The sequence below is a fragment of the Carcharhinus amblyrhynchos genome, chromosome 1, assembly GCF_965287045.1.
Source record: "Carcharhinus amblyrhynchos chromosome 1, sCarAmb.v2.hapA, whole genome shotgun sequence".
NCBI classification, from domain to species: Eukaryota; Metazoa; Chordata; class Chondrichthyes; order Carcharhiniformes; family Carcharhinidae; genus Carcharhinus; species Carcharhinus amblyrhynchos.
Window position 1 is genome coordinate 62424663 of NC_137324.1, and position 13355 is coordinate 62438017.

The 13355-nt window shown below is 41.1% G+C and overlaps 1 protein-coding gene across 1 annotated transcript; it reads left to right on the plus strand.

Moving 5' to 3' along the window:
* The first annotated feature begins 689 nt into the window (after window positions 1–689).
* Window positions 690–10637, plus strand: LOC145341024 (granzyme K-like). Its single transcript, XM_080185737.1, has 5 exons — window positions 690–753; window positions 960–1107; window positions 3159–3312; window positions 5433–5705; window positions 9634–10637. The coding sequence occupies exons 1-5, from the start codon at window positions 690–692 to the stop codon at window positions 9814–9816; spliced, it is 822 nt and encodes a 273-aa protein (XP_080041863.1). The 3' UTR covers window positions 9817–10637.
* Window positions 10638–13355: the final 2718 nt, after the last annotated feature.

Consider the following 13355-nt stretch of genomic DNA (forward strand, 5'->3'; position numbering starts at 1 on the left):
CGGCGCCCAAAACTGCACACAGTACTCCAGCTGCGGCCTCACCAATGCCCTATACAGCTGCAGCAAGACCTCCCTACTTTTATATTCAATCCCCCTCGTTATTTGTGCTTTTGGTGGCTCACTTGGTCAGATGTCAAGGGCAGTTTGAGTCAAGAACAGCTTCTTCCCTGCCACTGTCAGACTTTTGAATGGACTTATCTTGCATTAAGTTGATCTTGCCCGACGCTCTAGCTATGACTGTAACACTACTTTCCTTCTCTAAGAACGGTATACTTTGTCTGTATAGTGCGCAAGAAACAATACTTTTCACTGTATGTTAACACATGTGACAGTAATAAATTAGATCAATTCAAATCAAAATCAAAGTTACTTTTATCCCACTTCTGAATTCAGCTCATGTCCACATTACAAACAAGGCTGTTGTGAGGTCTGAAACCAAGTAGACCTGACGAAATCCAAACTGAGCTTTGGTGAACAAGTTATCCGTGAGAAAGTGTTGCAAGATAACACTGTTGATGACACTTTTTGTGATGATTAAAAAGTAAGCTGATGATATTTGAATGTCAGTGAACTGCAAGGTGTTTGCTGTCACAAAAGTTGCCAATTGTTTTGCATGTAAAAATGTAACCACATCCTTGAATCAATGCTATAAATTGAAACACATTTTTTGTCTTTACTTATCTAACAAAATGGACAGCTTAATTTGGGTATCGTTCCTTGCTTTCAGAATTAATTTTTTGACATGGCAAGGGTGTAAGTTGAATATCTCTAATTAACAAACAAATCTATTATGCTAAAAGGGGTTTCCCTTCATTTCATGTTCAGTTTTGCCAAAACTCCACCGAAAATGAGAAATATTACCAGGACAGCGATCTCTGCAGTTTTTTGTTTTTGTTCCGATTTTCAATTTTTGCAGTTTTTTCAGAACATTCATGGCAAATTATTATCTTTTACCACAGGTGCCTGGGGCACAGAAATTATTGGGGGTCAAGAAGTTAAGCCCCATTCTAAGCCATACATGGCGTCTATCCAGATGAACAAACAACATATTTGCGGAGGAGCTTTGATCACATCGAGATGGGTATTGACTGCAGCACACTGTGAAAAGTAAGTAATATAACCCTCTTGCTGCATAACATAAGTAAGCTGGAACATTGTAAATTCTAATTTTGTTTAAATTTAATCATGTTGTCTAATGTAATAAGTTAAACATTTCTGGAATGTTAGTAGTTTAAGTAGAATGAAATAGATTAAGCACATAGATGGCATGTCTGAGAAATCTATTAAAATTTATAATCCCCATTATAGTGGTTAAAAAGGATTTACCTTATCCAAACAGTCTTCCAGATCTCCTCCCATTCCTGTGATTGATGCAACCCCCAAAATCCAACTGCTGGTGAGCCCTTGTAACTTTTCCATTGACACAATGGATATGTCATCCTGCCCATCCTCCCTAATTGGCAGCAAACCTGAATGCTGATGCCTTTGCTCTGGGCGAGAGCTGTGGCCAAGCCTGCCCATAAGGATAAGGGATTGTCAACAGAAAATGGCCCTACCAACCCAGCATCGACAAAATCTATAAGATTCCATTCAGGCTCGCTCCTAGGAGGATGTAGTGGTTTGCTTCTGGCTTTGTACAATCCCAGAAACCAGGGCTCCTCACTAAGAATGTTGGGGGTGGGGGGGGAGAGTGATCCTCCTACCCCCGCTGTGCTAATTATCTAGCGCAGAGTGGTGGGAGAGTTTCACGTCTGAGCGTGTGTGGGATTCATACGTGCATTCCTGCCATGTGCGCATCTCCCTGCACCAGATTTCCAGCGCTGTCTGATTCGCACTGGAAACCAACGGGAACACCAGCGGGAACACCAGGTAAGTCCTTTACATCTTATTTTAATATTCTATTAATGTGATTAGCGGGCCCGCTACTGAATTCTCTGGCCCTGCTACTGAATTCTCCTACCCTGCCAGGAATGTTTCACTCCAGCAGGGTTCAGACTAGCTCCCCACTTTCGGGAAAACTAGCGGGGTGGCCCCACTTGAGTGAAAGGGAGGCAATTGAGGATCCCAGGGGGTCGGGCACTGGGGAGGTGGTGCCCCGTGGGCATGGGCACCCTGGCAAAGCCCCAAGGGGCAAAGTGTCTATGCCCAGGGGCACTTTGGCACTGCCCACCACTCACAGGGCAGTGCTAAGGGGGTGGGGCATATTGGGGCAGGGCCTGGGGGCAGGGCCTGTTGATGGCGGGGCCTGGGGGGCAATAGGTGGGGGTGGGAAGGGTCCCGCTGCCATCTGCACTGGGATCCGATCAGGGTTGGAGGGAGGCCAGTGATCAGGGCAGGCTGATGGTCAACTGGGGTGAGGGGACGGTCTGCCGGGGGGGGTGGTATGATGTCTGCCATGGGGTGTCTGCCTGCAGGGGATCATCATCCCTTGACATTGGGGCAGGCCTGGTCCAGACGGGGGCTTGGGGCTGGCCCACAAATGGACAGGGGGCTGTGATTGGGCCATGGAGAGGTTGGAGGAGGAGCAGCAGTGCTGGGGTCCTGGCCCGAGAATCGTTGTGGGGGCTGCGATCGGGCTGTGGGGAGGCTGGAGGGGCAGCACTGTGGGGGTCCCGGGCTGGCCAGCTATCGAGCTGGCGAGCAAATGGGGAGACTGCCATATTGAGACCACTGCACATGCGCAGACTTCCAGAACTGTCAAACTCCGGCACGAATAGGCCCCACGCCCCAGGCTTTTATTGAGATCCACAACTGGAATCTCTGCAGTCAACGGAGTGTGGAAATTCAAGTGGGAAGTTGAACTGACAAAACAGTCGGGATCTAGAACAGTTTTCCTGCCAATTCAGTGCTTTTGGGGGAATCACAGCTGTTATTTCTGTTACTATGGTGTGATATAAAAAGCATGCACTTCTAAAAACTTACTGCAAACTTTTCCTATCATCACTTGAATATTAAATAATAGTTTTTCACATTTCTATTAATATAGTGGCTTGTTAGTTACTTGTGGAGTGTTAAAGGTTCTTATGTGATTTATTATGCGTTTCCCTTGTCACTAACAGCACCATATTCTTGTAATTTCATGGATGAATCTTTCAATTAGGACAAATGTTAAAGCCCTTGTATTTCTGCAATGGAATTTTTTTTTGGAACTGTTCCAGAGTTTGGAAGAATAGGGAGATTGAAGTGATACTTGGAGCTCATTCACTTTCCAAGAGAAAAGAAGAGGAACAGCAGGTGTTGAAAGTCCAGAAGTGTTTCCCTCACCCACATTTTAACTGGAAAAGGAAAGAAAATGATATTATGCTGGTTCAGGTACTTACGGCTGCATCACATCAGTAAGCATAGAGGTTTAATGATTATACCAGAGGACTAAATTCCCAGACTGGGTCACGGTTTTTGGGAGGGTGGGGAATTTTAACCCCCCTCACCTGCCGGAAACTGGGTGGGATGCCAATCAATATGAAACACAACACTTATAAATTACTTTCCCAACCTGTTGTGGCCAGCAATACATACTGCAAACCATAGGGACATACTTGCAAGTTTAGTGTGCCAATCATCTGCTATTTTAACTTGAGGGCTAAGCAGGTGGGAGGTCGTGACTTCCCACGAGGCCAAACTTGCTGGGAACAAGTTGCAGGTCAAGAAGAGGCCCAGTAATGTCAGTTAAATTTTTACAGGTTCCCTTGCAGGCCAAAGGAAACAGCAATGCACTTCTGTGCCTCAGGTTAAACCCTGGGTCTTTCCTGATTCTTTCCCTGATTGGGAATGCCCTCGTGAAGTGTTAGCCAGGTAAGTTCAAGGGATCCCAAAGCAGGAGGGTAGGAAAGGCCTCAGGGGAGCCCAAAAGGGATAATCAGGGTCTTAGAGGAGAGGCCATGTGGGAGAGAGATCTGGTGATCTGGTGACCACTTGACCTTAGGTGTCTTCACTAAGGTCTTCTGAGGGAGCCCCCCACCCCCTCCTGCTCCCCCCACTGCCACACTCAGAAACTTCCTGCCCAAGATGTAATTCTTTTATTTTTGGCCTTTTCCCACCTAAGTTCAATCCTCCTGCCAGTCTAAAAATTGAGAATGGCTGGAAAATAGCCCTTAAATGGCCAATAATTGATCACTTAAGGACCTTATTTCTTATGTTCTTATGTTCTTATGTTAAATGGGGCAAGGAGTCAAGGATGTCCAAAGATGTGCAAGTTAGGTTGATCAGCCATGATAAATTGTCCCTTAGTGTCAAGGGTACTCGCAGGGTAAATGCGTGGGGTTAATGAGATAGGGCAGTGGTAGGATTATTGTCAATGCAGGCTCAATGGGCCAAATAGCCTCCTTCTGCATTGTAGGGATTCTATCATTCTAAGGATGGACTTCCTATCTGAGGCCTTGCCAATCCCAGTGCAAAATCACTGATAAGTACAGGCAGGAACCTGGAGAGAATCCCATCCTTTCAATGTTACACTCTAACCCTCTCAACAGAGGAGCTGTCAGTGGGAGAGCTTAAAATTCTGGTCAATGCCTCAAGCTACATTTGTTTCTTAGCTTCAACAAAAGTAGAACCTTCTTCTGATGGTGGCTGTATCATATGTTTAAGGGAAACATCAATGTAAGGAAACTCGCTTCAACATTCAGAGGAAGCAATTGATGAATGGAATGACTCAAGAAGGGAAATTGTACCTGATATTTAACAGGCGTGGCCACATTTATAGCATACAGCTGGAATTAATGTATTCAAAATAATTTTCTCTACAAGTGCTTGCAGTGTTAAAAAAAATTCACAATTTTCCAAGCAAAAATAGCAGCAGGTATGCAGAGCAGCAATTATCATTCAAATAACCTTTCTTTTAGAAAGTATTCCAGTCAATCACTCTTGATAAGGTAAACAAATACTGAATCTTTATTGAAAACAGTAAGAAAAATTATGGTAAAAATATGTTCAGTGGGAGGAACCAACATTTACCCAACATCTTTTAACTAACTGAAACAAGTCTAATAAACAAATGACTGACCACTGAGGTTATTCAGAAGAAACTTACTTCCAACTAATGCTGCCAAATGAATAATGTCAAGTCTGGAAGAGTGTACAATGCTGGAGTTTATGTCAATGATTCAAGAACAGCTTCTTCCCTGCTGCCATCAGGCTTTTGAATGGACCTACCTTGCATTACGTTGATCTTTCTCTACACCCTAGCTATGACTGTAACACTACATTCTGCACTGTCTCCTTTCCTTCTCTATGAATGGTTTGTTATGTCTATATAGTGCGCAAGAAACAGTTCTTATCACTGTATACTAGTACATGTGACAATAATAAATCAAATCAAATCAAATCAAAATCAAATCAATTATGAATGATATCAATGATCTTGGTATTCAGTTCTTAGTTCTAATAGTCTAATAGTTCTAACAATACATTCTATTTTCCATGTTCATTTGGGACAGTTGGCCCGAGCGGCAGTTTTGAACAAGTACGTGTCAACTCTGGAGCTGCCTAAATCAACAGGAGATGTCAAAGCCAGAACCAAGTGTAGTGTTGCAGGATGGGGAGCAACAGATCCTAAAATTCTGAAAGTATCTGATACCCTGAGGGAAGTAAATATAGCCATCATTAGCAGGAAACAATGCAACAGTAACAAATACTATAATTATGATCCCTACATTACAAAGGACATGTTGTGCGCTGGTGATCGAGAAGCTAGAAAGGATTCATGTAAGGTAAGTTAAACAGAATTTTTTCACCTCCTGCTGCCTTGATTTTAAAGTTAGTTAAATGTAATTAAAATTCCAAACTGTTGATGCACTGTGCTTCAATGTTAGTGACACACTGGTACAAATGTGATGTGGAAATAACTAAATAACAGGTCCCGTAAGTATTTTTTTCTGAAGATAAATAATGCTCTGATCTGTGATTAACTATACTACTAAAATAATGCTGGATAAAAGCAAATTTCAGCGGATGTGGAAATCTGAAACCAAAAGAGAAAATGTTATAAAGCCTCAGCAGGGCTGGCAGCATGTGTAAGGAGAGAAAAGAGCTGAGAAAAGAGCTGACGACCCTTTGTCAAAGCTGAACGGCATAGAAAGTGGGAGATGTTTATACTGCAGTGTGAGGAATGAAAGATGAGTCATAGCCACAGAAACAAGGGGAAAGGTTGCTAACAGCAGTCCATAGAGAGAATAAAGGATGTGAACGGCCAAATGGCAGAGAAGCTGAAACCAGAGGGTAAACTATGACAGATTAGGATGTGAGGGGAGGAGGGGATAGATGGGAGAGAGGTAAAATTAATAAAAAGGGGGAAGGGGAAGCAAAGGGGAAGAAAGGTAAGGAAAAGAGGGACAATATATGGGGAAAGAGTGGAGGTAAGAAAAATATAGAAAGATAATAGAATTAGAAGGTAGAGAACAGTAAAAAAATTAAATAAAATGAACACAAAGGGGTCGAGGTGGGGTAGAGCTAATCACCTGAAGTTGTTGAATTCGATGTTGAGAGTGAAAGGCTGTAAAGTGCCTAGCTGGAACATGAGACCCTGTTCCTCCAGTTTGCGTTGAGCTCCACTGGCACATTGCAGCAGGCCACAGACAGACATGTGGGCATGGGAGCAGGATTGTGTGTTTAAACGGCAAGTAACCGGAAGGTCAGGGTCCTGATTGCACATAGACCAAAGGTTTTCAGCAAAGCGATCATCCAGTCTACGCTTGGTCTCTCCGATATAGAGGAGGCTACATTAGGAGCAGCAAATGCAATAAACCAAATTGGAAGAGGTGCAAGTGAAACACTGTTTAACCAGGAATGAGTGTTTTGGACCTTGGAAAGGTTGATTAGCTTTATCTCACCTCGACCCCTTTTTCATTTTATTTAATTTTTAACTGTTCTCTATCTTTTACTTCTATATTGTCTTCATTTTTCACCTCACCCACTGAGGTAAAGGGAGGGTATTGGCCGGGATAGGAGTTCCAACAAGGCACTTTCAGTTTTAAATCAGTTTTAATGCTGACTGACATTATAAGCCTGTTCTGCGTACATTCGGCAGATTTTAATTGTGATGTGCTAATGCTTTCACCAATGGCCCCTATTTAACCCACTAAAAGTCCAATTGCTTACCTAGAATTAAAATCAGTCTAAATAGTATTGGGCCATAATGAAGGAGTGTGTGCACACATAGTAAGTGTCACTTTGATCCTGAATCGTAGCTGAGCTGCCAAATAGCAGGGTTGTTGAGTTCCCCTACACTTCACCAACTCGCCCTCGACTGAGACATGGTTTTAGATCAACAACTGTTCAGAATGAATTTGGGTAGCATCAGAAATCAGAATACGAAAACAACATGTATTTATGTGAATTAAAAATTCTCTTTTTATTTAAATAATATAAATGGAAAAAACTCACGCCAAGTTTTATAAAATTAAATGTTGTAAAGAAAGTGCTGTTACACACCATTCTTTAAACATTTAACTACAGCGTGCATTGTATTGTATTCATGTTGAACAGTTCACACTATCTCTCCCTTTATATTGTCCCTTTTCTCATCTCATTTTGTCTTCTCACATTTACCCAAACCACAGACACCTTTTAGATGCTATAAACAAGCTAGGTATAGAGGATTTTTGGTTTCATCTATTGCGACCGCATGAGAAGGGGTAAAAATTGACTGCACTAATTTACCACTCCAGGTCTGACCTTGTGAATTTAGGAAGATGAAGACATTTTCTCAATGTCTGTAATTAACCATTCATGTACTGATTGCAAAGAAATGAGTCTGGCAATCTTTCTTGGAAATTTTAACACAAAAAGGATTTGTTTTCTACTGAGTTAAAAACCCACCCAGGTAAAGATAGCAAAATATCTAAGAACGGTAAACCCACATTTCTCAAAGTTTCATAGTCACACAAACACAACTGTACAAAGCTTTACAAGTTATACTGGAAGTAGTTACTTTCTTAGCCAAATTGAAAATTCAATTCTGAAAGGTAAAAAGAGAGTTCATGGTTTACGAGTTCTTTGATGTGGCAGAAACTTTTCCAAGTTTCTTTAGGTCTCAGGAGTTGAGCCAAAGCATATGTAACTGCAATTGCCAGACAATTTCCTTTTGAATCTGTAATCCATCTTTTCCAGAAGTTTATGAATTTTGCTCCTGAGGCTTCTTTTGATGAAAATTCACAATCTATATGCTTGATTTTCAGATTAAAGTTTATTTATTAGTCACAAATAAGGCTTACATTAACACTGCAATGAAGTCACTGTGAAATTCCCCTAGTCGCCACACTTCGGTGCCTGTTTGGGTCAATGCATCTAACGAGCGCATTTTCTAGATTGTGGGAGGAAACCAGAGTGCTGAGAGGAAGCACACACAGACACAGAGAGAACATGCAAACACCACAGAGACAGTGACCTAAGCCGTGAATTGAACCTGGGTTCCTGGCACAGTGAGGCAGCAGCGCTAACCACGGTGTTACTGCGCTGCCTGGATTGTAAAAGATATTACTTTAACTTGAGAAGTAAGAGAGGAGGGAACTCGTTTACTGCTCCATTAACAATTTCTCCAGAATACTCTTATTTCTGAGTTTATGATTGTATAAAGGGATTTCAGAATGGTTATTAGTCATATGATTTGCTTTCTCACAATGATTTCAGAAAGGGTTTATTTATTTGAAATTTCAATCTGGCTTTTGTTCGAAGGCTTATAATGTCCAAATCATTAGCTTCTATTATCCATTTTATGACCCTCCCCTACTTTCAGATAACCATTGTTCTGGAAGACTTTCAGTCTTCTATGGAGAGATGGTCTTATATAAACATAAATGCTGTGTCCCATTCCTTTAAATGGTTCCTTTTTTAAGTGGACGTTGACACCCTCAGGTATGACATTCCATAAACAGCATGTTGGGGCATATCTGCAGTGCTGAAACTTTTCGAGAAAAGCAGTCAATTTACAATACCAGACATCAAGTGTCTGGTGGCAGCCATCTTTGGTCAGTTTTGGCTATAAAAAGTCCCCATTAAACAGGTCAGTATATGTTTGGTTAGCTGGAAAAATTACAGCTTTATATTCCTCAGTCACCATGACAATATAAACTAGAATGGAGTTCAATTTTTATCTCTTTGCTACAAATCGTTTATAGTTTCATATTTTTCTAGCTTTGTTGTAATCCCTTCAGTTGTATGTATATTCTTTCAGTGGAATATTCCTGAGAGTTTACCCAATCAGTCATTGTCATTTTGGAACATGGGGTCGACATTTAATGAGATTTCTGTCAATCTTCTGCCAAACTTACAGTGGCTGATTGGCTGAGCACTAGGAAAATTTAATGCCTTTATCTTGATGTTAACATAATCATTTTACATTTTACAATGTAAAGCTTTTGTTACATAGTTCATATATATTTGTGTAGGGTTTTTCTTTGCTTTTGCATCTTTAAACACTTTCTTTATCTCTGTTTTGCACTCTTCAAATCTTACATATTATTAACTTATTATATATGCCCCACTCATAATTTCACCGTTTTCCCCAAGCAACTACGTTTGATTTTGACCACCAGTATACAACGCCATGGTGGATTGATCGTGATTTTCCAAATTTGAAATAAATGAAATTTGAAATTAGGTACCTTTTGACTGACATTATGTTTGTTTACTTTTCTTCAGGGGGATTCTGGTGGTCCACTCATGTGCAAAGTCAGCATGTTCAGTAAAAAATATAAATACAGAGGCATTGTTTCAGGAGGAGATGATTGTGCTAAACCGAAGAAACCTGGCATTTATACTCGTTTGTCTGAAGGATTCCTGAAATGGATAAACGAGACCATGAAAGTTAGAACAATTGATTAAAGTTCTTCTGGAAATAACAATGTTTTCCCCTCCACTCCTGGCACTGGTTTGCTTGAAAAATCTATCTTGTGATGTTTAATATTTTTCACGTGTAACATTTGAATAATTAATTTTCAATATAAATATCCACTATAAAATGTTTTAAAAGGGAATAATGCAAAAACATTGCTTTGTAAAATAAGATTTGTCATTTTCTTTCTGAATGAGCTGTTTTGAGTTTGGCTGACATGTTGTGAACAATTTAATTTTCTGAGGCCTGACACACATAGCTTTGATGCCAGTTCAATTTTTCTTGATTTATTTCTTGATATTAAAGACAACTTTTTGTTCATCTGCAACCACCAGAATTACTGTACCTAATGTCCCTGGCTTGTGACCTCTAGATATATGTACAGTCACTCAGCCAAGAGACCGAATTTAGCAGTCAGTTAGAAGACCATCTACTGGTTGGGAAACTGGGAAGCCCATCAATAAACTTTGGGGAGACCAGTGTGATTAAATCTCAATCGGACACTTACGTGTTCAGCGCTAGACTTCCTGGTGCCTGTGCCTGGTGCCTGTGTGCAGAGAGATGTCCTGATCCCAAGAGCAGTCATCATGCAGTGGTTAGCAATTCTCCAGCATTGGCAGTGCCAGACGATGTGATGTCCACAGCTCATTGTGCAATGTGGCCTGCACCAGTGACCAATAATGGAGCCCAAGGAATGTGTTAGTGGGGCAGGTTTGCTGGGGTGAGACATAGAGAGGTAAGGGGTGCAGGATGGTTGGAGGTTGATTTAAAGGGCAAAGGGCTTCTTACTTCAGATTCCTCCATTCCTGCTGGTGGGTGCCTGCATCAGGCATGGCATGCCCAGCAAGAAATTCCCACACCACCCACTGGCACTAAGTAAATTGCTCGTACAGCAAGCAGGCATGGGGTGGCACAGTAGCACAGCGGTTAGTCCTACTTCTTCATAGTGCCAGGGACCCAGGTTTGATTCCCAGCTTGGGTCACTGTCTGTGTGGATTTTGTACCTTCTTCCCATGTCTGCATGGGTTTCCTCCAGATGCTCCAGTTTCCTCCCACATTCTGAAAGATGTGCTGATTAGGTGCATTGACCCGAACAGACACCAGACTGTGGCCACTAGGGGAATTTCACAGTAACATCATTGCAGTGTTAATGTAAGCCTTACTTGTAGCTAATAAATAAATAAACTTTAAACAGGCATTGACATGACAGACCAGATTGTCTCCTTCTGTGCTGTAACAATTCTGCTATTCTGGCTACAAATATCCAGCCCCTAGTTTCAATAGCTAAATGAGTATATGGTGACAGTTTACTAATGTAACCTATACTACCTTTAGATCAACAGCTAGTTGGATTAGATAGGGTAGCATCAGGTATCAGAAGACTGGACTGTTTAATGTTTAATAAATTCAATACTGCAAAGAATTTTTTTACGTCTGATAGATTTAGATTTGAAATAGATTTGATTTATTATTATTATATCTTTTAGTATACAGTGAAAAATATTGTTTCTTGCATGCTATACAGACAAAGCATATTGTTCATAGAGAAGGAAACGAGAGAAAAAAGAATGTAGTGTTGTAGTCAAAGCTGGGTGTAGAGAAACTTAATGCAAGGTAAGTCCATTCAAAAATCTAATGGAATTAGGGAAGAAGCTGTTCTTGAGTCAGTTGGTATGTGATCTCAGGCTTCTGTATCTTCTTCCCGATAGAGGTGGAAGAGAGAGAATGTCCAAGGTACATGAGGTCCTTAATTATGCTGGCTGCTTTTCCAAGGCAGTGGGAAGTATAGACAGAGTCAATGGTGGGAGGCTGGTTTGCGTGATGGATTGGGCTACATTCACGACCTTTTGTAGTTTCTTGCCGTCTTGGGCAGAGCAGAAGGCACTACCAAGCTTCCTATGGTGCATCTGTAAAAGTTGATGAGAGCTGCAGCAGACATGCCAAATTTCCTTAGCCTTCTGAGAAAATAGGGGCATTGGTGGGCTTTTTTAACCATTGTGTCGGCATGGGGGTACCAGAACAGGTTTTGGTGATCTGGACATCTAAAAACTTGAAGCTCTCAACTCTTTCTACTTCATCCCTGTTGATATAGACAGGAGTGTGTTCTCATCTATGCTTCACTAGCTCCTAAACATGTAACCACATTGCATCTTCGCAGGTTTGAGCATCTCACACCATCTCTTCGCTTTGTGTTGTCTTTTTCCTCATCTTAGATTAATCTCTCACCTCAATTCAAAACATCTAAACTTGCAGTTGCTATAGTCAAACCATGTTTTGTTCGGTTTTGGTTGTATTGATTTTGAATGCTGATAGTCTGAAGCATCGATGGTATCATTATTATATATTTTAAATCTCTAAATTATACCTCATTTTGTGTTTGAAACTGCCACCTTCAATTTTGTCCACTTGGGCAGGAAGAATAAAAAAAAGTATCATTTGAAAAACTGCAGAGATTTGAGTTGCAGAAGTTCCAGCTGTCGTTGTGTATGAATCATGGAAGGCCTCCACATGGGTCCAAAAGTAATTAGGAAAGGCAATAAATTGTTATCATTTGTTGCAAGGAGAATTGAATACAAAAGTAGGGAGGTTATGCTTCAGTTGTACAGGGCATTGGTGAGACCATGTCTAGAGTATTGGGTACAGTATTGGTCTCTTTACTTAAGGGAGGATGTAAATGCATTCAAAGCAGTTCAGAGAAGGTTTAATAAATTAATACCTGGAAGAGAATGGGTATCTTATAAGGAAAGGCTGGACATGTTGGTTTGTATCCTCAGGAATGGCCTGCACCTGTTTGAAATTCATATGTTCTTATGTTAAACGATGGCCTTAAACGATGTTAAATGTCTTTGACATTTAACTAGGACAATTGTAGATTATTTTTTAAGCTTTTTTGCTTGTCCCATCATCCTCCAAGGTGATGCTATGTTAGCAAACTTGGACATCATACGTTGTGGCCACACCCTTTAATATCTTGAAACATTCAATCAAGTCATCCCTAATTCAAGAGAATTTTTGTCTCATTCCTTCATAATTTAACTCTCGGAGTCCAGGTATCATTCAGGTAAACCTCCCATTGAGGCCAAGATATTCTTCCAGTGGTGTTGTGCCTAGAATTGTTCAATGTGGCCCAACCAGGGATTTATAAAGCTGCAGCAGACTGGTCCCCTAGTTATAAAGGCCAGCATTCCTTCAGCACTTTATTTCTATTGTCAGTCCGTGACATTTTGATGATCTCCTGGCTGAATCCTAGATCTCTTCAGACCCCCACTGTTTATGGCTTTTCAATAAAAATAGAAAATAAAGTTAAAGTTTATTTCTTTGTCACAAGTTCAGCTTACATTAACACTGCAATGAAGTTATTGTGAAATTTCCCCTAGTCACCACAGTCCTGCACCTATTCGGGTCAATGCATCTCACCAGTACATCTTTCAGAATGTGGGAGGAAACCGGAGCACCCGGGAGGAAACCCATGCAGACATGGGGAGAACCTGCAGATCCGCACAGACAGTGACACAAGCCAGGAATTGAA

What these genes read in the sequence shown, in the direction of transcription:
- LOC145341024 (XM_080185737.1), top strand. Translation starts at nt 690, where the DNA reads ATGGACAGCTTAATTTGGGTATCGTTCCTTGCTTTCAGAATTAATTTT. An exon ending in TTTTTTGACATGGCAAGGGT is followed by an intron (nt 754 to 959) that starts GTAAGTTGAATA and finishes CTTTTACCACAG; the next exon opens with GTGCCTGGGGCACAGAAATT. An exon ending in ATGATATTATGCTGGTTCAG is followed by an intron (nt 3,313 to 5,432) that starts GTACTTACGGCT and finishes CATTTGGGACAG; the next exon opens with TTGGCCCGAGCGGCAGTTTT.